Source organism: Eptatretus burgeri, chromosome 9 (genome assembly GCF_056783735.1).
Source record: "Eptatretus burgeri isolate ZD-2024b chromosome 9, Ebu_testis_v1, whole genome shotgun sequence".
Lineage (NCBI taxonomy): Eukaryota > Metazoa > Chordata > Myxini > Myxiniformes > Myxinidae > Eptatretus > Eptatretus burgeri.
Window position 1 is genome coordinate 34,621,072 of NC_140969.1, and position 25,023 is coordinate 34,646,094.

At 44.4% G+C, this 25,023-nt stretch overlaps 1 protein-coding gene and 1 long non-coding RNA gene across 4 annotated transcripts in view; one reads left to right on the top strand and one right to left on the bottom strand.

The window, feature by feature from the left end:
* Positions 1-1,372: 1,372 nt before the first annotated feature.
* Positions 1,373-25,023, top strand: part of LOC147019879 (uncharacterized) — a 127,038-nt gene continuing 103,387 nt past the window's right edge. The window contains exon 1 of the long non-coding RNA XR_015061562.1: positions 1,373-1,457. This is a non-coding gene — a long non-coding RNA (uncharacterized LOC147019879). The remainder of the gene's footprint in view (positions 1,458-25,023) is intronic.
* LOC147019880 (sarcolemmal membrane-associated protein-like) overlaps positions 15,828-25,023 on the bottom strand; it is a 204,523-nt gene continuing 195,327 nt past the window's right edge. For all 3 annotated transcript variants that reach the window (XM_085894680.1, XM_085894682.1, XM_085894679.1), the window contains one exon: positions 15,828-23,806. In XM_085894680.1, the coding sequence (XP_085750806.1) occupies positions 23,726-23,806 (81 nt within the window). In that variant the 3' untranslated portion in view covers positions 15,828-23,725. The remainder of the gene's footprint in view (positions 23,807-25,023) is intronic.

Consider the following 25,023-nt stretch of genomic DNA (forward strand, 5'->3'; position numbering starts at 1 on the left):
TCAATTGTTTTAAGCGGTGACAGTGTGCCTCGTGGAAACCGAATAAGTCAGGCTTACGTACGACAGCCTGAGCACACTCAAAGAAGGACGGTAGATCTGGAAAGCATTCCGTCAGGTTTATATTGCGTTTCCTGTATGTATTTTGTAAGAGAGTCTTATTTGTTCAGGGGGGGGGGGGGTAGGACCTTGACTGGTCAGCTTCTCCACCGTTTCCACCTGACTGTTCCGGTTTGCTTCCTCCAGGTCAGATTCGTCAGAGTCGGTTTTAGTTTCTGAGTCACACAAGCTTGCACTGTCCTGCATATCGATACTGTGGTCAGTATTGATACACGGATCTGTCTATGTCTATGTGCCACGTCTATGTGCTCTTCCATTGTGGGAGCATCTCCTGGTGAAGTAACGGAAATAATCGGGGGGGGGGGGTTGATGAAACGGAAACACCATCAGCGGATGTAGAGATCTCGCTTCCCTCGACCGTAACGGTGTTATCGACCTCCAACGGCGTGGAGGTATACAGTACTTTGGGGGTCTCTCGTAAAACATCCATTTTAACATTTCCTGCGTTTCCAGCTTCACCAAGTGATGGACTGGGAGCAGTCACAGGGTTAACATTCGTTTCACTATTTCCTGCTGACAAGGATTCAGGGTTAACATTTACCAAAGTGACAGCAGGTTCATCAATAGTGGTCTGTGTTTCACCGTCGATGGACTTTCCGATAGGAGAGTTTTTAACGAGTGAAACAGTTTTGTTTACTGCGCTAACAGGTAAAGCGGTCTCTGTAAGGGAGACGTCGATGTCCTCATCGGCAAGTAGGGTAAACTTGTTGGCCGTAGGTACCGGGGTCCGGGTCCATACCGGGTCCATTCCGTAGGTACCGGGGTCCGGGTCCATTCCGTAGGTACCGGGGTCCGGGTCCATACCGGGGTCCGGGTAGGCCTTGTAGAGTGACGTTAGTCACAACTGCGGGAACATTACCGACAGATTCCTTGTTTGTAAATGCCGCCTTCTCTTGGGTTAAACAACCATCAGGTAAAGTCTTTCTCTTCCTTGATGGAACGATGGTGAAACCATCCCAAACATTCGTTTTGCTGTTTAGACTATCGGACTGAGAGGACTGGGGGTTATTACCGGATACGGGATCCGCTTCCTTCACAGTCGAGGAAGAAGAAGAAGAAGAAGAAGAAGAAGACTATACTTGTTGACGAGGTTTGTTTCATCTTTTGACGAAGTCGCCTTTGTGCAAGAACGTTTCAAGTGTCCGAAATGACCACATTCGAAGCATTTCAAGGTGTCAGTGGTTACGTATACCTGGTAATCATGATTATCAATTTTGAGTTTTAAAACGATGTTCAAGGTTCTTTGAGTGTTAGAGGGAGGAAGCACCACATCAGCGTGTCTCCGAAAAGACATCACATGCTTCATCGGATCGTCCTGGCTACATCCTGGCTACATAAAGGTAACATAGTGATTTGAGAAACCACAGAACCATAACGAGATAGTTCGGAGATCAACGTCTGATTTTTCAGGAAAGGAGGAGAGTTCGAGATAACGACCTTCATGGCCAGTGTGTCGAGAGGGGAGACGAGCACGAAATGTCCGTCGTCTGTTGACAGTCCGTTAGATACAATTTCGTGAACCAGTTCTGTCTCAGACACGAAGATTACCACACGTTTGTTCATTCACGAGGCTGCACGAACTTTGTCAGAACCGACTATGTTTCCCGAAGCGATAACGAGATCCTTGACGCTGACGTCGTCGGGCGGGACACACACGACGCCATGTTTTCTTGTTAATGCTTCAAATACCGCATAACGGGAATACGAAGTCATGTTTAGGAAAGGGGGAGGAGAGGTGATTACTCTTGTGCAGTCATTAAAAAACGAGCCGAGACAAGTTTCCAAAGGAAATAAACACAGCTCCAGTGAATAAAAAACGATCAGTTGAAGGCCTGGGATGGGCCGCAAACTAAAAGCTATCCGCAAGAAGCTGTGGGCTCTTTCTCTTTCTATCCCGGGGAAAAGGTATGCGAGGAGAAAGGGGGATGGGATGGGATGAACCGAAGGGCAAACCGTGAAATAACAAGGACAGATGGGCGGGGTGGGGTGATGACGGTGCGAGGGACGCGAGGTCTCACGAAGAGGGGAGGGTGGGAGCACAAATAACGATGCGTTGAAGGAAACAAAGGAAGGGAGGTGAAAAACGATGCGAAAGGGGATAGAAAGGCGAAAAAACAGGGCAGATCACAGCTCACCAAGACCACACAGCCGCCATGACACTCCACTCGACTCACCAACAGCCAGCAAGGGGCGAGAGAGAGAAAGAGAAAGAGAGAGATATGTATGTATATGTATGTATATGTATGTATATGTATGTATATGTATGTATATGTATGTATATGTATGTATATGTATGTATATATATATATATATATATATATATATATATATGTATATGCAGTAACTTTTGACTTAAGCTGTCATTATGTGTTAAACTTATGATGATCCGTATAAGGTATCATGAAGGCAAATGCGGCCATCTGGCTGTTTATATGTGGAATCCTGGGTCACGTGTATCAGCATGAGTACGTCTGGGAATCGCATGAAGTCACACGATGCACGTGATGCATCACATGATGCGTACAGTCATGAGCATTGGAATGACAGACACACCTTGATGGGTACTTTTACTGGGTGGGTGTCAAATGCGGTGTTGTAGGTCAAGGTAAAGGAAGTATTATTTTTGTATTCAGGTGAAAAACAGAGTCGAGGCTCGTGGAGAAATTGGAATACCTCGAACAGATCTGGACATAACTGAACGACAATAACAGTCAGGGTGCGGCACAATAACAGCAGGGTGGAGGGACAACATTGAACGACACCTGGAGGAAGAAAGGACTGGGCAAAGATGAGAGCAAGGGCAGCAGCAAACAAGCTGGATACAGATGCAAACTTTCAATCACAGAAGTAGAATGAAAAACTGGGGAAGATGCAGAAATGGAAAAAACCCCCAAAAAACAGAGGCAGATGGAGGAGTCTGGGGGGACCTGATAACCTGGAAACCCAAAAGGGGGTGTGCTTAGGGAAGGTTAACGAGGGTATGAAAGATGATGTGTATGGATGTGGGATGACCTCGATGAAGGTGAGCAGCTGTATTGAAGCACCGGAAGTGTAAGGTGAGAAAGTTGGTTTAACAGGTGAGAGAAAAGAGGAACAAATGAGTGTACGTGAGCAGTTATTCTGGATTTAGGTAGTTTGATCAGAAGGGTTTGGTGGTGGACCATGGTTGCCCTGCAGAAACCTAGGGGAGGGGGTGACAAAGCACGGAAACATCAGACTCTGATGTTTCCATGATCAGACCCTCTGATGATCAGAGGGTGCAAGACCAGAAAGGAGGTGGAAGAAGACAGAGACCACCGACCTGTCTGCGATGGCGAAGTAAGATGCTCATAGACAGCTTCATTGCGGGAGATTCCAATGATCTTGAAGACCTTCATGGTTTCCACGGATCGCCACTCAGATGCAGTACCCTGATGCTAAAGGGGGAGGAGGTATACAGTACAATGCCTTCAGAAAGTATTCACACTCCTCGAGTTTTGTCACATTTTGTTGTGTTACAGCCTGAATTTAAAATGGATTAAATTAAATATTTTCTCACCAATCGACACAAAATATCCCATCATGACAAAGTGAAAACGTTTTTAGTAATTTTTACATATTAATTAAAAATGAAAAGCTGAAATGTCTTGCGTGAATAAGTATTCAACCGCCCTGAATCAATACCTTGTTGAAGCGCCTTCGGCAGCGATTACAGCTTCGAGTCTTCTTGGGTATGTCTGTATGAGCTTTGCACATCTGGATTTGGGAATTTTCTCCCATTCTTCCTTGCAGATTTGCTCAAGCTCCGTCAAGATGGATGGAGAGTGTTGGTGAACAGCAATCTTCAAATCTTTCCACAGATTCTCAATTGGATTCAAGTCCAGGCTTTGGCTGGGCCACTCAAGGACTTTCACGTCCTTGTTCTGAAGATGCTCCAGTGTTGCTTTGGCTGGATGCTTGGGATCATTGTCCTGATAGAACATAAATCTTTGCTACAGTCAAAGTTATTTTGTAATTTAAAGCAGGATTCTCCTCAAGGATTTGCCTGTATTTGGTTCCATTCATTGTTTCTTGTATCCTTACAAGTCTCCCAGTCCCTATCACTGAAAAGCATCCCCATAGTCTGATGCTGCCAGCACCATGCTTCATGGTAAGGATGGTGTTAGATTGGTGATAAGCTGTGCTCAGTTTCTGCCAGACATAGCGCTTTGCATTCAGGTGAAATAGTTCAATTTTCATCTCATCAGACCACGGAATCTTTTACCTCATGCTCTCGGAGTCTTTCACGTGCCTTTTTGCAAACTCCAGACATGCTGCCATGTGCCTTTTTCTCAGGAGTGGCTTCCATCTTGCCACTCTCTCATAACGCCTCGATGTATGAAGTGCTGCAGAGATTGTTGGCCTTCCAGCAGTTTCCCCCATCTCAGCCAAGGAACTCTGTAGTTCTGTCAGAGTGGTCATTTGGTTCTTGGTCACCTCCCTGACCAAGGTCCTTCTTGTCCAGTTTCTCAGTTTGGTCGGACGGCCAGCTCTCCGATGAGTCTGGGTAATTCTATATTATTTTAATTTCCAAATTAATTGTTTCCCCACCCCCCCCCCCCCCCATTCTCCAGATCTATGCCTCCAGACAATTCCATCTCGGAGTTCTACAGACAGTTCCTTGGACTTCATGGTGGAGTTTCTGCTCCACCGTCAACTGTGGGGCCTAATATAGAAAGTCATGATCAGTCAATTAAATTGGCCACAGGTGGACTCCAATCAAGGTGTGGAGACATCTCAAGGATGATCAAAGGAAATTGGATGCACCTAAGCTCAATTTGGAGTGTCATAACAAAGGGGGTTGAATACTTATTGACCCGACATTTCAGTTTTTCATTTTTAACTAATTTGTAAAAATTTCAGAAAACGTGTTTTCACTTTGTCATGATGGGATATTTTGTGTATATCAGTGACAAAAAAATTTAAATCGAATCCATTTAAAATTCAGGCTGTAACAACAAAATGACAAAAGTCGAGGGGTGTGAATACTTTCTGAAGGCACTGTCATGGTACACTGAAGAGGCACACAAATATACAACAACCACAGCCAAGATGATAACAACAATTACTTGTTGTTGTAAAATATTATTTTTTCACACGTTTTATATCATTTTAGAACCTCAACGGGATTCACAGATATACATGCAATATGTTTGTGAAGTGGAACATGCTGTCTTTGGCTCAAACCAATCAGCAAAGTGACGGGTAGACAGTAGGCACCGGGCTCGTCATACGAAAAACCAACAGCAGTCTGAGTCTTTCTTACTTGAACCATCACAATGGCATTAAACCAACTAATTTGGTGTTGAAGGACGCCGAGCCATTCCCAAACTCCCTGTGACCACACGGGTGGCCGATTTATTAAACATTTGACATGGGCTGTTTGCTGTGCTGATACTTACGCAGATTCTGTGGGAGATGCGTGATTTGCTCGTGAAGTTCCAGAATGGCTCGATTCAGGTGGCCATAGTTGTAGAATTACATGTTGCAAGTTGAATTTCCTGATTGGCGTTCTTTCCTCAATAGCCACGATTTGCACGAAACATGACTAAGAAATTTCTGAACTGCGAATCCATAAGATTCATTCACAGTTTGAAAGTTGTTGCTTAGTTTTTGAGTCAAGAGGAGAACATGATCTCAGTCATCCTTTCTGCACACAACTGCCAACTTATCAAAAGGAATCCCCACCTTGGGCCCCCACAATGAGTGCAGCAATGAAGACTTTGACAAAAACAAGAAACTGAATCACCTGTGGGAAACACTTATTGAGACAAGACAGTTATGGGATGCATTTCCGCATCCTGATTGGGTAAATTTGTGGGATTTTTGTCGCAAGACTTCGAATGGAATTACATGAGATAAGTTTGCGAGGTAGTTCCATTTAATTGCATCGACTGTTTTTGAGCGTTTCTGATTGTACACATTAAGTTTGCACATGTCTGGAACAAAACATGAGCAACGCAATGTCTTGGTGGATTTTATGATTTTGAGAATCATGAGTTTGGAAAGGGGGCTTTGATTCTGATGTACTATACTCTGTTACAGAGCGTCGGTGCTGCCGCAGCAGTTTCTTGGCAAGGGTTATACTGGGTGGTTTGCCATTGAATGTGATTACATGAAGTCAGGAGTAGTTAGGAAAAGCTCACATACTCTCTCAAAAGACACCATGGGATCTCTAACATACACGAACTAATGCTGGCAGACAGGACGCCCAATTCAACGTTCATCCGAGGGATGGCAAACACCTTGATGAATCACCATACCTGTGAAACACTGGAGTGACAGTTTACAGTTGGGGCGGGATTTGAACGCAGGCTAGATAGCTTAGAGGCGAGTGTGCATACCTCTAGGGCTTTGGCTATCCTGCCAGCCCAGAATGGGGGTGATGATGGTAGAACAAAAGGAAAATGGTTACCAAGAGACAGCATATTTGGTAAATATCTCTTAAACAACAATTCGAAAGAGAAGGATCTGAGAGAGCTTGTTTCCTTCACGACTACCAAACTACAAATCAGATTTGGAAGTATTTCATAAGAGTTGTTTTTCATGAGCCTCGGCATCCATAAGAATGGAATAACCCACTGTACCAACAACAATCAATACATGTACGACCTAACAAACCAAGTGATGCATAAATGGCTACAGTTGGACACAGTTGCTTGAATCAGTAGTTTGAGACACAAACAACAATGTGTGTGTGTGTAGCTGCAGTGGTGAATGAGCAAAGACTGGACCAAGGATGACTTGAGGAAGTTGCAGAGCTCATTAAGTTGTGGCTTAGCTGTTATTCCAAGGATGATACAGCAGAACATCTCACAATCAAGAGACGTAGTGTGCTATTGATGGGCACAGATTACCGCATCAAGATGCCTTTGATTATGCTTCCTTCCTTTCTACCCTGGTCTGTACAAGTGAGCGAGTGCACGGGGTCCAGCTGGCTGTTAATGCCCAAGCTGCCCACTAAAGTCAAGGACGACCTGCCACAGTGGCAGCACCGAAGCCATTTACAGTGTTGCATGTGATGAATGTATGAAGGAATAGATTAGGGAAGGGACAGTTGAATGAGCAGGGGAAGTCACTATGCCGAGGGGGTTCTGGGTGCTTCGAAGTTGTGAAATATGCGCCTTGGACATGGGCTACACATTGAACCAGGAAGGTGTGTGCATCTTGGAGAGCACACCAAACCAAAAACAGCATGTTGTTCTCGAAGTATGGAGTACGTGCAATGCATTACCAGGTTTAGAGGCAATGGTGATCTCCATTCCCCTTTCTTTCGCTTGTGCCTTGGCATGAATTGGGAACATGAGGTGATCAGACAAGTGTGGGTGCTCGTGGCCTGGCATAGATTGAGGCATAGATTGAGGTATGTGGCAGTGAAACCATGCAGCACTGCAGCTGAAGCATTCAGCAACATTGTGTCACTTCAGCTACAGCCACAAAAATGCACACTTTGGCACTATTTAATAACCGAGCAACAATTGAGCATTTGTATGAGCTATGATCATAAGGGAAGGAAGCCACCCGCCCAAGCAAAGCTTGTTCCACCTCCCTCCTCCTCCAGTCCCATATTTTGAGAGTCACCACAACTCCCCAACTGTCTTCCTCACATTAGATCCGATTACCGCACTCTGGGATGTGCGATTGGACTGATGATGGACACAGAGACACATTAGGGAGTGAACGGAGGTAAGAAAGTCTCTGCTTGCTCCCCAGCTATTTTGATGAGGTGGGAGATTGGACAGAGTTGTAACACATTTTTTTGACTTCAGATCTCCATGACTTTTTGTGGTTGGGAGTTGATAAAAAAAAAAAACTAAAAAATACCAACCTATCAGCGGTGATTGTGCGGATATCTTGCAGCACATCTTATAGCTACGACAATTCCTTCACAAGAACGTTCTGGTGCATTTTACCCATCCATCAAAACAAGCAGGTGTGAGATATGTATGGTCTTGTGAAATGTTATCCCAAAATGGAATCATGTCGTTGGGGGGGTAAATGAACCAATCCATCTAAACCACAGATGCTAGTTTTATTGGTCCCGAATTAGTGTGGTCGCATAATGCATTCCACCAACTCAAACACTATACGACAGGTAGTGGACAAAAATAATGGAAACACCAATGTAAAGTCACTTAATGGGGCGTTGGACCATGTGCAGTCAGTACGGCCTGTATGCACCATGGCATACAGTCCACAAATGTCTGGAACTCTGCATGAGTGATGCAGCACCATTCTTCCAAAAGAAAATCAATCAATTCACACCTGTTTGAAGGAGGTGGACAACGCTATCTCAGGCATCGTTTCAGAATATCTTATTTAATGCTCGACTGGGTTCAGATCTGGTGACTGAGAAGGCCATGACGTATGGACATCAGTGTCATTCCATTTTTCCCCACTACTTGTATATTAAAAGCTATGGGATGCACAGGTGTGTAATTTTGATCACCAAGTGACCTTCACCAGAGACCATGGCGACTGCATGGGCCCTTGTCATTATAGATCCTTTGATTACTTTTCTTGGTGCACCAAGACAAAGTAAATGAGATGCTTTGGCCAATGAATGGATTGCTGTCCAGTATCAGATTCATCCTTGAGACCAAGGAAGGAAGTTAGCATTTGTGGAAGTACAGATTGAGCAGATTCCAGAAGTGTATTTGTGAACACCGATGTATCTACCCATGGGAATGCCAGAAACAAGATGTTGCTTTCATTTTTACATCTTGGACCTGGAAATTCAACAACTTATTTGCAAGTAGAAAACATACATACACACATACATACATACCACAGACAATTGGAAAAGCGGTCATGTTCTCGAAGATGCCAAAAACGTGTGGCATTACTGAGGTGTGCTTGACTTTCATTTTTGGCCTACGGAACTTTTTTTTTCCAATAGTAGAGAATATATACGCAGGTACACTTGGTATGGCAATGACAGCCACACAAGGACAGAGACTGATCACACACTTGTCAGCAATCACTAATGTTAGGGTATTCCAGAGTGCAGAATGTGGCAGATCAATGATAACTTGTTGCTACTATCAGTCCATGTGACTTCACCAAAGTCATAAGAAATCAAACCAATCAATAAAGCAGCTCAACCTGGGCAGACTAAGTAACAACGCAGATAGACATTCATTTCATCTCGTCCTTGCCAACCACTTGTTTGGGCTTTATGATATAAAAGAGGACAGATAGCAGCTGGTCCAGAATCTATGATGGCATCAATCAGGCCATAGAATTGGTACTTGGCTACTGCACTCGGCATTAATCTGAATGAATTACTGAGGACACATTAAAGCTGGTTTCTAAGTGTGAGAAGGCTCGATTTCCCAATGTACCTGGAAAAGAAGAGCTCCAGAGAAAACCACATCAACCTATTCAACAAGATTATGAATTCCTTCTCGAGGCTCAGGCAGCTGAAGCAGAAGTATCAGGGAACTCCAAAAGATATGTGAGCAACTTTGTCACCAAAGACTCCGAAAGAGAGGGAATGCAAGGGGAGGGAACATGCGGCAGCATCAAGCCATCCTTTGGGAAGCTCCTCACTGATGTGGATAAACAATACAGCATTTTAGAAATCACGTAAGTCAATTACGTAATCGGTGAGCAGAAACTCCGAGCAATGTCGTCCATCTGGGCAGCCTGGACATATTTCATGCCTCCCAGATAAGAATTGTAAAATGAAATGACTAAAAAACTATTAAAGAAGCCGAAGGTAGTTGTAAATTAACCTGCAAAAAAAGAGGTGTGCCTCTTGCACAACAAAACATTTGGAGAACATCCTTGATCAACTGGTCCAAAAAGTTGAGATGTTGCATTCCATATTGCAAAAACTCTCGACGATATGGGCCCATGAAAGGCCAAAGGTTCGTAGATGGTGTGTTCTTCCCAAACCTTTGTGCTTCTTAATACCGATGGGAAGGTCATATCTGGAGCTTTTCGATGCAAAGGGTAAGTTTAAAATGATGACATTTATTATGAGTTATGTTTGGAAGAAGGGGGAGGGGCAGACACACTGGAGGTGGATATTTTGAAAGTCAGTAGATCTCTATTGCATCTCCTGAAACCCACCCACATGTCAACAACTGCAACTTGCACGCACACTAGATACCCTCTGGATGAGGGGGGATGCCCTCTGGAGGATTCTTGGTTTTTGTGGGGTGCCATCAAACCTGATAATCTCATGTCTGAATTACACTCTGGTACTGAGAGTGCTGTGAGATGTGGTGGTACCATCTCTGACTTATTTCCAGTTGTTACTGTAGTTCATCAGGGGGTGTGTACTGGCCCCCACACATTTCAGGACTTGTATGGACTGGATTCTGGGGAGGATGTCGGAGAGATCAAGTTGTGGAGCATCGTCTGGGAATGTCAAGATCTCTGACCTTGATTCCACAGATGATGCAGTCATCTTTGCGCAGACTCTGGATATCCTTTTGGGGGCCATCAAAGGTGCTGAATGAGGAGTCGGAGCCACTGGGATTTTGGGTTTCCTGGGTCAAAACTCGTGGTTGCAGCAGGTTTATCAGCATCTCAAGGAGATTGGGAGGGGAGGGGCATCTGCCTGGGGGATGGCCAGACGGAGGCCGCTGGAGTACCGGTGGAAAGTGGATGCAGCAACGTGCTGCTCCAGCACCTGCTCCCATTCCTGATCTGACCTGATCGGCGATGGAGGGGCATGTGGAACCATAGAGCGATCCAAAGATGGATCGATAGATGGAGGGAGTAGAGAGAAACCAAACATTCTAACTACTGATGCATATTCCTCCCAAAGTCCCTCTACATGAAAGGTGGGAATCTTTATCACATAAATTAAAGAAATATCTGTCTGGGGAAAATCCTACATGTTGAGGGACTTTTGCAATTCATAAACACTTGCAACTTCTTCTCTGAAACTACACACACGATTTTGTTTAAATTTGACCATAACCTTCCACACTTATGCCTGGTGTTGGCTTAATGTTTAGGGTGGTGGGCTTTGGATCCTCGGGTCCCGAGTTCAAATCCCACTCAGCTGTTGAATTAATACCAGGTGGGGTTAACTCGGCCTGTCATCCTTCCGAGGTTGGCAAAATAAGTGCCAGCTTGCTGGGATACTGTGTCGGAGTGGCGACCCGTCCACGATTGTGCCCAAAAGCCAAGGAGACTGCTGAAGCAGCACCAACGCTCTGCCAGAGTATGGTCCCAATCTCCTCTCCTCTCCTCCTTCCTCACCCGATAAGTACCAAAGTTTGTTCGTGGCATTAAAAAAGAAATTATTATTTAAAAAATTAATAACAATAAAAATGGGGCCCAAAGTGAGTCGATCAGGGGTTCTCCCTCAAAATAGATATTGGGTTTCTTCTCAGAAACGACACACAATTCCAATGAAACATGACCACAACCTTCATCACCCATGATGTACCAAAGATTGTTCACGACATTATCATGTCATAACATTGATTCATTGCTTCATTTTGGTGATTCTGTTCCACGTTGGTTTCCTCCTCAGTATCATTCTTCTACCAAGTGAGTGCCCAGGGGTATTGCCCCTATTTTTGTTTGTTCCAACACCACAAGAGTGATTATACTTGGTGTGTGTGTGTGTGTGTGTGTGTGTGTGTGTGTGTGTGTGTGTGTGTGTGTGCGTGTGTGCGTGTGTGTGTGTGTGAGAGATAACCACGGCTACCATGAGCTCATTGTATTAACAGGAAATGATAGGAACCCGACTCCTATCATCCACGGATATTTCTGCGAGTCCGATTTGCATTCCGGAACAGAATTATGGATAACCATTTTGAAATCTCCACTCCATCATGTAAATGCTGAAAAAGATGTTTAAAAGACGATTTGAATTCCAGATTTCAGGTTAAAAGTGTCCCTCAGGCAGAACCGAGTCAATGAAAACCACAAACACAGCACATGCTCAAAAGGCCTCATTTAGCATTCATACATCATTGTGAAAGTTCCGCATTAGGCCGCCAGAAGGATTACAGTACTGGTCTGATATATTGCAATCCATGAAAGCCAGCACCTGATTTGAGAGATACAGTATGGCTGAGAATAATGCAGTACAGTGTACCAAATTAATGGGTAATGACCCACCCACTAGAGCAGGAATTGGTCAACTGATTGGAAAGATGAAGAGCGGAAAAGCACTTGGCAACTGTTGCATTAACTCCGGCACTGTTAAATTGTACCAAGAACACGTTGGTGTCAGTCTGCAGATGGCAATGGGCTGTGTTTGCTCCAAATCCAGATCAACCATTAAGCAGAGATTTGCACTCCAGCAAATTGCTGAAAAGTGTCATTCCAGAATACAACGTATGTGGTCCGTGTTGACATCAAGAAGGCTTTCGATTCATTGGATTGGCACTGCTTTTGGTTCCTCTAAGAGACAGTAGGAATCCTCAGCAAGATCAAGGCCCTCTATAATTAAAGAACTAGCTGTGTTTGTCCAACAGGAAGGGATTCCGACTCCTTTGAATTTAATCGTGGAGTGCATCAAGGCCTCACTGTCCCCTAATTGTTTCCTATTAGCCGTTGATTACATTATGATGCAGACTATCTGGGTGCGGCAGGAATTTTGCCAGTGAGCATTCCTTCACTATGCCAATGATAAGTTCCTGTTCGACTGCCGGAGACCAGAGAAGTCATCACTGTTGTACTACTGCGCTTCATTGAGTATTCATAATCCCTTGACTTGCATATCAACTGGAGCAAAACAAAGATTAGGAAAATATAATCTTCCTGACACTGACTACATGGGCATCCCAAGTCATGAGATCAACATGGTCGGCGAATTTGAATACCCTGTGTGAAAGGTTTGTTTGAACGTCGACTCGACAGCTGAATGCCGTAGATGACCTGACGAGAGCTTTGAAAATCTCTAGTCAACTCAAAATTGGAGATACACTTCTACAACCCTTAAGTACTGTCGCTGTTCATGCCTGCTTGTGAGGCATGGACCAGGACAACCAAAATAAACAAATGCATGAATGGATTTGATTCATTGGCTCTTCGGTGCATCTGAGGAATAAGGTAGCAAGAGCCACAAATAAGACTGTTCAAAACATGTCTCAACAATGAGCAGTTTAGAGCTTGATTGATCATGCACAGTTACAGTCTTACAGAGGTTTGAGCATGTATGCAGACAGCGAGACAGATGCAACCATTGCACTCTCCACCCAGCCCTCGTGGACTTGCAAGCACCCCACGGGGAAGATTACACACCAGATTGCAGGACATCATGCAGGATATACTACAATGATGTGGAATCACAATGGAAGAGGTGCAGAACCTGGAAACCAATCGAGCCAAGTGGAGACATTTTAGCATCGCGGCCACTTAACAGTGACTTGCTCGCGGTGACTTGCTCCATCTATCTATCATTACAGAGCTCAAATATCACTCAGTAAGAGAAAATGAGTAGGTTGTGGTTTATTTATTGAATGAAATGCAAGGATTGTGGTGGGCAATATATGAGGGGAACAGATGTGAGTTTCTCCGCTGGACTGCATGAGAGCGCCACCAGACTCCGGTACATGTCGTGCTCGACAATCGCATGCCATTTGGCAATCACAACGCATGGGCTTGGCTTTAAAGTCGAACAAAATGAAACTCAATTTGACCCCAAATAAACACAAGGAGTGAAGAGTGGAAATCTGGTACAGTGCTTTCAGAAGGTAGTCACACTCTTTGACTTCTTCACGTTTTGTTGTGTTACAAGATGAATTTAAAATGGATTATATTAAAAAAATTTGGCACCGATCTACACAAAATACCCCGTAATGACAAAATGAAAACGTTGTTTTAGAAATTATTACAAATTAAAAGTGAAAAACTGAAATGTCTCGAGTCAATAAGCGCCTTCAGCAGCGACGTGCATCCGATTGGAATACTGGGATATCGACAAATATATCCACACAAAGTAGAGGTGCTGAGTCAGTAACTCCAAGTCGTAAAGTTTGTGAGGGTCAAGAAACTGTGACAGCAGCATGAGCTGCAAAAAAGGTTATTTTGAGGGAGCCATCACCGAGTTTGGCTTTCTCTGTGCCCACCAATTTGACGAAATGTAGAACTGAGCTTCGGGAAGACAGGGACCAAACCAACCAACCGAGTATGTCCTTACAGTCATCTCCACACTCTGCCTCAACCCTCATAGTTTTTCGAATCGAGAACTAATCTTGCTCGTGAAGGCTAATGTCGCATTTAATTCGACGAAGGGTTAATGCCCAAAATGTCACCTTCTCTTTGCTTCCCACAACGGTTAATATATACGTTCCGCTGATTCAATCTATCTCTCCTCCTGCTATTTATTTCAATGTGTTTTATTTTTCTGCTCAACATGTTTTCCCTTAAATCCACTCTCCTATTCCTAAATTTCTCATGCCTTTCCTTTCTTTCTTCCCCCTCTCCCAATATTTCTGATCATGAATGGTTTTTCCCCCTTGGTATAATGATTCCGTGCATACCTAAATTTCCCTGCCTCTCCACGAGGGTAGTTCAGATGTAACCAATTCCTCATGTGGCAATCTGTGTCATCAGTGATTAAGGGGATTGAGATTTTTGTCCGACAAAAAAATTAAAAGAGCACGGCTTCACAAATTGTATGAACAGGGATTTGCCCAAATTTGCAGTGTTTTTTGATGTCTTGCCATGAAAAGGGTATCTGTATGGTTTTAAGTGGTATTATTGTGAAAAATAAAAATGATTCCAACTCGAAAAGAACTCAAAACGGAAGTTGCTAAACCTTAAAAATGGTAGAGACAAGTTGTCGGTGAATACTGGGAAGTAGGTCAGGATGAGTAGCCAGTAAAGTTGATGTAAATAGTAATATGTACTGTATTTAAATAAGCAGAAACTCAAAACGAGAACGGCACTCGGTAGAGCGCATACCTCGTCCAGGCTGAACGGTTTACGTTTTGTATCCCACTGATGGGCCAGATCTGAATCTGGACCTGTACCAAACTCGAATGAGCTTGTTATGGTCACTCAACCAACTCATCCACCAAGTTTTGTCATCCGTCCACAACTTTCTGAGATATCATGTTATACGTACGTATGTCCTTTTTGGGTCCATCTCTCAGTGGTGAAGAATCACTTAAAAAAAAATTTTTTTTTAAATTCTTGCATCCAGATCCAGATCTTCACCAAATATCGAATAAATCTGTGCTCATCACACACCCAACATGTCCACCAAGTTTCATCCAAATCCGTCTGCAACTTTTGAAGATATCCCGCTCACAGACAGACAGACAGACAGAGGGGTGGAAACCTAACCCCTGCCCACCTTCGGTGGCAGAGGTGATAAGTAAGAGCAAGAAGTACTTGCTTTCTGTGTCCTGAAAATATTAGAGGAGCAGGGATGTTTGTGGCCTGTGACTAATTTTGTAAATACATCTGCTTTACCATGTGCAACACCACCTCCCTTCTCACCCCACACAAAGAAAAACCCACAGAACCATAAAAAAAAAACCCTTTGCAAAGTCTCATTTGTGTCCACATCACCCAGATAAAACATGAGTGCTCAGGCTGTGTGGCTGCTTCCTCGTCGTTCGAGGCGGTGTTGAAACGGTGATGACATGGGCAAGGAGGCTCAAGGGGCCTTTACGGACCGAGACCGGACTAAGAGTATCAAAAGGCTTCAGTTTTATATCGATATAAAGCGACAACACTTTGGTTTCACATAAAAACTAGGACATCAATTCAAACACGTGAGAGTAGTATTTTAATGTCATATAATAGCTGTTTTCGGTTTGTAAAGGCACACTCTCGCACACGTACACACGGTTGGACACTACATAGTTCGGTCATGCATCTCACAAATGGACAGCTTCCAAAAAATATGAACAATGTATACACGCCATCATACTTCATTCCTATTTTATACAAATATATAGTTTTCATATTGTACAGTTGACACAAAAATGCATAACGGGATAACTATGTTATTATAATCTGTAAAATATACAAACAACTTGAAGATCATTTCATCAAAATTGTTGGACAGTCCAACCATCCAAAATGGCAACAAGGTAAAATAGTTACACTTCATGTATTTGGTATAAAGATTGCAAAAGGAACAAAACAAACACGACAATCAGTTAATTTCCTTTGGAAACTCGTTACCTGCATTTTATGCACCTGCTGTCGGTTTAATCCGACGCCCCCGCTAATAGATACCCCCTCGCCGTTCAACTTGCACGTACCGTATATGTTCATTCGGATATTAAGTGTGCTCGACTCGGTTTACCAGTTTTCACACCAGCACCTGTATAGACAATCATCAATTAAATAAATAAATAAATAAACCTCTCGTGGATGACGTCATCAGTCTGCAAAATAGTTCATTGTCAAGCTGGGGGCTTTATGACGTTTCCCCAGGTTTCAAAGAGACTTCCGCAAGCAACTAACGAGTTTCCATGCTGAACTGAATTTTTTTTATTTATATTGACATGAGAGACTGCTCACGTCACGCATGGGGATACTATATGATGGTATGATGCTTATGAAGTCAGGCGGAAACCAATGATGCCAAATCAATTTTGTTGGTAATCACCGAAACGGTGAGCACTGCCGCACAGGAAACGCAACTTGGAACGACCGGCTGAAGGTTTAAAGAGTTGAATTCACGTGGCCATGTCTTCGTCCCTGATGAAGGACACCCCATTGCTCAAATGCTCCACATTTTGAATTTTTGTTTATTTTCTTAACAAAACATGGAGTTGGTTGGACTCATATTTTCTCCACTCTCTGGGTCACGTAATTTTGATGATAGTGGATTCTTCTAACCACACAAGGTTCTTCAAATTTGTCTGATGAATAACGGTCAATTGGAATTACAGTGCTGTAAAAGAGACTCAGTGACCCCAAAAATGTGCACCTTTGGAGTGCCAAGGTAGTTCAGAGGTAGCAGGTCGTCACCTCTTCGTTGGCTGGACTGAGTAGGCCTGAAGTTGTCTTGCCTAAAACACCGCATTGGCACCTCTGGCAGGATATTGCATCACAAGATGCATGTCCTATTGAAAGTGACGTCAAGCTGATCGACTTCACTTTGCTATCGTTCGGTTGTGGATGCTAACAATCCCACCGAGCCTGTCAAAAACAGTTGGCAATTGTTTGCCGGTAGTCTGGCTAAAACAAAACAATGACAAACCATCGAGTCTTCCAGCGGATTCCATTTAAGCCAATGTTTCATTCGCACCGACTATCCACTTTTACGGATTGGTGCTCTGCATTTAAGAAAAAAAACAACCCACAACTGCACATTTGCACATTCTACAAATCCCTTGGACACTTGCACAATCACACTTGCCTACTGGCCTTTCCTCAACACGAACATCTCAGCATTTCCTAAGCCAATAAATGCGCACAATCACTTTTCGTTTTGGCTGGAAATCCCGTGAAATTTGATCGTGGCTTTGCAGGAATGTGCTCACAAAATGGATGGAGTCCCACCCTTACACTCAATCCTACTGGGATATCCTATGCAGAACCACCATTACACTCAATCCTACTGGGATATCCTATGGAGAACCACCCTTACACTGCATCCTACTGGGATATCCTATGCAGAACCACCCTTACACTGCATCCAACTGGGATATCCTATGCAGAACCACCATTACACTCAATCCTACTGGGATATCCTATGGAGAACCACCCTTACACTGCATCCTACTGGGATATCCTATGCAGAAACACCCTTCCACTCAATCCTACTGGGATATCCTATGGAGAACCACCCTCACACTCAATCCTACTGGGATATCCTATGCAGAACCAACCTTACACTCAATCCTACTGGGATATCCTATGCAGAACCACCCTTACACTCAATCCTACTGGGATATCCTATGCAGAACCACCCTTCCACTCAATCCTACTGGGACATCCTCTGCAGAACCACCCTTACACTCAATCCTACTGGGATATCCTATGCAGAACCACCCTTCCACTCAATCCTACTGGGTTATCCTATGCAGAACCACCATTACACTCAATCCTACTGGGATATCCTATGCAGAACCACCCTGACACTCAATCCTACTGGGATATCCTATGCAGAACCAACCTTACACTCAATCCTACTGGGATATCCTATGCAGAACCACCCTTACACTCAATCCTACTGGGATATCCTATGCAGAACCACCCTTACACTCAATCCTACTGGGACATCCTCTGCAGAACCACCCTCACACTGCATCCTACTGGGATCTCTGAAGTAGAACCACCCTTACACTGCATGCTACTGGGATATCCGATGCAGAACCACCCTTACACTCAATCCTACTGGGTTATCCTATGCAGAACCACCATTACACTCAATCCTACTGGGATATCCTATGCAGAACCACCCTGACACTCAATCCTACTGGGATATCCTATGCAGAACCACCCTTACACTCAATCCTACTGGGACATCCTCTGCAGAACCACCCTTACACTCAATCCTACTGGGATATCCTATGCAGAACCACCCTTCCACTCAATCCTACTGGGTTATCCTATGCAGAACCACCATTACACTCAATCCTACTGGGATATCCTATGCAGAACCACCCTGACACTCAATCATACTGGGATATCCTATGCAGAACCAACCTTACACTCAATCCTACTGGGATATCCTATGCAGAACCACCCTTACACTCAATCCTACTGGGATATCCTATGCAGAACCAACCTTACACTCAATCCTACTGGGATATCCTATGCAGAACCACCCTTACACTCAATCCTACTGGGACATCCTCTGCAGAACCACCCTTACACTCAATCCTACTGGGATATCCTATGCAGAACCACCCTTCCACTCAATCCTACTGGGATATCCTATGCAGAACCACCCTTCCACTCAATCCTACTGGGATATCCTATGCAGAACCACCCTGACACTCAATCCTACTGGGATATCCTATGCAGAACCAACCTTACACTCAATCCTACTGGGATATCCTATGCAGAACCACCCTTACACTCAATCCTACTGGGATATCCTATGCAGAACCACCCTTCCACTCAATCCTACTGGGACATCCTCTGCAGAACCACCCTTACACTCAATCCTACTGGGATATCCTATGCAGAACCACCCTTCCACTCAATCCTACTGGGTTATCCTATGCAGAACCACCATTACACTCAATCCTACTGGGATATCCTATGCAGAACCACCCTGACACTCAATCCTACTGGGATATCCTATGCAGAACCAACCTTACACTCAATCCTACTGGGATATCCTATGCAGAACCACCCTTACACTCAATCCTACTGGGATATCCTATGCAGAACCACCCTTACACTCAATCCTACTGGGACATCCTCTGCAGAACCACCCTCACACTGCATCCTACTGGGATCTCTGAAGTAGAACCACCCTTACACTGCATGCTACTGGGATATCCGATGCAGAACCACCCTTACACTCAATCCTACTGGGTTATCCTATGCAGAACCACCATTACACTCAATCCTACTGGGATATCCTATGCAGAACCACCCTGACACTCAATCCTACTGGGATATCCTATGCAGAACCACCCTTACACTCAATCCTACTGGGACATCCTCTGCAGAACCACCCTTACACTCAATCCTACTGGGATATCCTATGCAGAACCACCCTTCCACTCAATCCTACTGGGTTATCCTATGCAGAACCACCATTACACTCAATCCTACTGGGATATCCTATGCAGAACCACCCTGACACTCAATCATACTGGGATATCCTATGCAGAACCAACCTTACACTCAATCCTACTGGGATATCCTATGCAGAACCACCCTTACACTCAATCCTACTGGGATATCCTATGCAGAACCAACCTTACACTCAATCCTACTGGGATATCCTATGCAGAACCACCCTTACACTCAATCCTACTGGGACATCCTCTGCAGAACCACCCTTACACTCAATCCTACTGGGATATCCTATGCAGAACCACCCTTCCACTCAATCCTACTGGGATATCCTATGCAGAACCACCCTTCCACTCAATCCTACTGGGTTATCCTATGCAGAACCAACCTTACACTCAATCCTACTGGGATATCCTATGCAGAACCACCCTTACACTCAATCCTACTGGGACATCCTCTGCAGAACCACCCTTACACTCAATCCTACTGGGATATCCTATGCAGAACCACCCTTACACTCAATCCTACTGGGATATCCTATGCAGAACCACCCTTCCACTCAATCCTACTGGGTTATCCTATGCAGAACCACCATTACACTCAATCCTACTGGGATATCCTATGCAGAACCACCCTGACACTCAATCATACTGGGATATCCTATGCAGAACCAACCTTACACTCAATCCTACTGGGATATCCTATGCAGAACCACCCTTACACTCAATCCTACTAGGATATCCTATGCAGAACCACCCTTACACTCAATCCTACTGGGACATCCTCTGCAGAACCACCCTTACACTCAATCCTACTGGGATATCCTATGCAGAAACACCCTTCCACTCAATCCTACTGGGATATCCTATGGAGAACCACCCTCACACTGCATCCTACTGGGATCTCTGAAGTAGAACCACCCTTACACTGCATGCTACTGGGATATCCTATGCAGAACCACCCTTACACTCAATCCTACTGGGATATCCTATGCAGAACCACCCTGACACTCAATCCTACTGGGATATCCTATGCAGAACCAACCTTACACTCAATCCTACTGGGATATCCTATGCAGAACCACCCTTACACTCAATCCTACTGGGATATCCTATGCAGAACCACCCTTCCACTCAATCCTACTGGGACATCCTCTGCAGAACCACCCTTACACTCAATCCTACTGGGATATCCTATGCAGAACCACCCTTCCACTCAATCCTACTGGGTTATCCTATGCAGAACCACCATTACACTCAATCCTACTGGGATATCCTATGCAGAACCACCCTGACACTCAATCCTACTGGGATATCCTATGCAGAACCAACCTTACACTCAATCCTACTGGGATATCCTATGCAGAACCACCCTTACACTCAATCCTACTGGGATATCCTATGCAGAACCACCCTTACACTCAATCCTACTGGGACATCCTCTGCAGAACCACCCTCACACTGCATCCTACTGGGATCTCTGAAGTAGAACCACCCTTACACTGCATGCTACTGGGATATCCGATGCAGAACCACCCTTACACTCAATCCTACTGGGTTATCCTATGCAGAACCACCATTACACTCAATCCTACTGGGATATCCTATGCAGAACCACCCTGACACTCAATCCTACTGGGATATCCTATGCAGAACCAACCTTACACTCAATCCTACTGGGATATCCTATGCAGAACCACCCTTACACTCAATCCTACTGGGACATCCTCTGCAGAACCACCCTTACACTCAATCCTACTGGGATATCCTATGCAGAACCACCCTTCCACTCAATCCTACTGGGATATCCTATGCAGAACCACCCTTCCACTCAATCCTACTGGGTTATCCTATGCAGAACCACCATTACACTCAATCCTACTGGGATATCCTATGCAGAACCACCCTGACACTCAATCATACTGGGATATCCTATGCAGAACCAACCTTACACTCAATCCTACTGGGATATCCTATGCAGAACCACCCTTACACTCAATCCTACTAGGATATCCTATGCAGAACCACCCTTACACTCAATCCTACTGGGACATCCTCTGCAGAACCACCCTTACACTCAATCCTACTGGGATATCCTATGCAGAACCACCCTTACACTCAATCCTACTGGGTTATCCTATGCAGAACCACCATTACACTCAATCCGACTGGGATATCCTCTGCAGAACCACCATTACACTCAATCCTACTGGGATATCCTATGCAGAACCACCCTTACACTCAATCCTACTGGGATATCCTCTGCAGAACCACCATTACACTCAATCCTACTGGGATATCCTATGCAGAACCACCCTTACACTCAATCCTACTGGGATATCCTCTGCAGAACCACCATTACACTCAATCCTACTGGGATATCCTATACAGAACCACCCTTACACTCAATCCTACTGGGACATCCTCTGCAGAACCACCCTTACACTCAATCCTACTGGGTTATCCTATGCAGAACCACCATTACACTCAATCCTACTGGGATATCCTATGGAGAACCACCCTCACACTCAATCCTACTGGGATCTCTGAAGTAGAACCACCCTTACACTGCATCCTACTGGGATATCCTATGCAGAACCACCCTTCCACTCAATCCTACTGAGATATCCTATGCAGAACCACCATTACACTCAATCCTACTGGGATATCCTATGCAGAACCACCATTACACTCAATCTTACTGGGATATCCTATGCAGAACCATTCTTACACTCAATCCTAGTGGGATATCCTATGCAGAACCACCCTTACACTCAATCCTACTGGGATATCCTATGGAAAACCATCCTTGCACTCAATCCTACTGAGATATTCTATGCAGAACCACCATTGCACTCAATCCTACTGGGATATCCTATGCAGTACCACCCTTACACTCAATCCTACTGGGACATCCTCTGCAGAACCACCCTTACACTCAATCCTACTGGGTTATCCTATGCAGAACCAACCTTACACTCAATCCTACTGGGTTATCCTATGCAGAACCACCATTACACTCAATCCGACTGGGATATCCTCTGCAGAACCACCATTACACTCAATCCTACTGGGATATCCTATGCAGAACCACCCTTACACTCAATCCTACTGGGACATCCTCTGCAGAACCACCCTTACACTCAATCCTACTGGGATATGCAGAATCACAGGCCCTTAAACCTCATCCAACTGGGATATCTGAAGCAAAACCACCACTACACCATATCCTACTGGAACATATCCCATGCAGATCCACCTTTAAACTGTATCATATGCAGAACCACTTTTGTGATGCATCCTATTGGAATGCCCACCACCCTGAAAAGTTTAAATGGCACAGGTAGTCATGAAATCTGGGTATAATACTTTGTACATGTGCGGGGTACACCTTGGTGATAAGGTTTTGGCAAAAACATATGCGATGGTTTGGTTGAGAAAACTTTGGATACCATCAACACCAAATGGAGTTCATCAAATGCTTTCTTTGGCTCAATCCCTTGGATATGAATTTCCAACTTCATCCAATTTGCTCTCTTTCCTTCAGAGAACAATTGTTGCATATCATGCCAAGTACCTCCTCACCCACTCTCCCCTCCCTCTCCCTGGTGCTTTGCACACACAGTAACTGAGTAAAACAAATCACATTCCTCCTCATCCTATTTTACTACAATCAACTTGCGTTTATGCACTAATATGCAAGGTACAACGTGTCTGCAAATGACAGCATGGGTAAACTACCCATCGTAATGCAACCAGCATGCGGAATAGTCCGCCACAATCGAAAAAGATGTTTCACAAGCAGTGCTTGGGAGATTAAGAAAACTGCAAGTTACATCAACTTTCGCCGTCTTGACATTACGGGATGTGCTCAAAGTCCAGCCGGGGTTTATCAAAACAGCAGCGCAGTGGAATAGCGAGCAGTCTCTGGTCAGACGTGGCCGGACTCATCAGTCCATGGTTGGGTAAAGAACAGACACAGCGATTCCCACCATCATCACCATGAGGGGAAGCCAGCCCGCCCAGGGTTTCTGCACAGAAAATGAGTGGGGTATAGGAAAGGTCAGGTGATCAAACCTTCTGAAATTAAGAGTCGGGATCAGGGCATCAATTCCATCACAATGTCCTTTGCTCTACTTACAAACGAAAACCATGAAGGGCTATTTGAATGTTAGATGTCAAAAGGACCTCAATGTGATCTGGTGAACACCCTCGAAATGAGCACGGGATATTATCAACTCTCAAACGCATGAATGGCTGTGTACCTTTTTTAAAATGAAGCAGTGATTTCAGTGTCAAACATAATCCAGATTGAGTTGGGTTTCATAAAAAATTTTTTTAAACATTTGCCATTAACCGTGTTACAACAACGGTTAATGGCAAATGGCATTCCGCACAATGTCGGTGCGTACGGAAATGATAAACACCTATACAAACGAACAGGCAGTTACATTATTATGTTCCAACTCGGATAACAATAAAACTGGAAACTGAGAAATAATTCATGTGATCCTATATATGGGCCTTGTGATAAAAACAGTGCTGTCCAGCTTCATGCCAACGTGGTGTGCGCACGCACACACACACACTAGACGAGTCAGAATAATATTCTCACCAGAGTACACTCACTGTGGTCATCCTTGTATACACATACTCACTGGGGTGCAACCAGTCGGTATACATGCTCTCACCAGGGTACGCACTCTCATTGTGGCAGAGCCACACATTTGCCCAGGCATGGCCAGGAATACGCACTTGCTGTCCTTTAACTGAGCAACAGTACATGATAAAATAGCATTGCTTGCTTTGCAGCCATTTCCAATCAGGCCATCACAAAGCAGTACCTCATGTCTGTGCCCAAACAAACATCACCTCACTCTCCAAATGATCAAAGGGCTTTCTTACTGGAGTATTCACCGAGCAGTGAGCCACAGAGCATTTACGGTCTTCAAAAGCCAATGGTGTTAAGAGTTTGCTGCTCATGTTTATTATTTTACCTCTGCCACCGAAGGTGAAGGAGGTTATGTTTTTGCCCCTTTCTGTCTGTTTGTTTGTTTGTTTGTTTGTGTGCAGGATATCTCACAAAGTTGTGGACGGATTCGGATGAAACTTGGTGGAATTTTTAAAGTGATTCTTCACCATTGAGAGTTAGGGCCAAAAACGATATAGTACTGCATAGCATGATATTTCAAAAATGCATGGGGCCCGATATGTTCTCGTGGATCAGGCATTACATGGCCGAAGTATT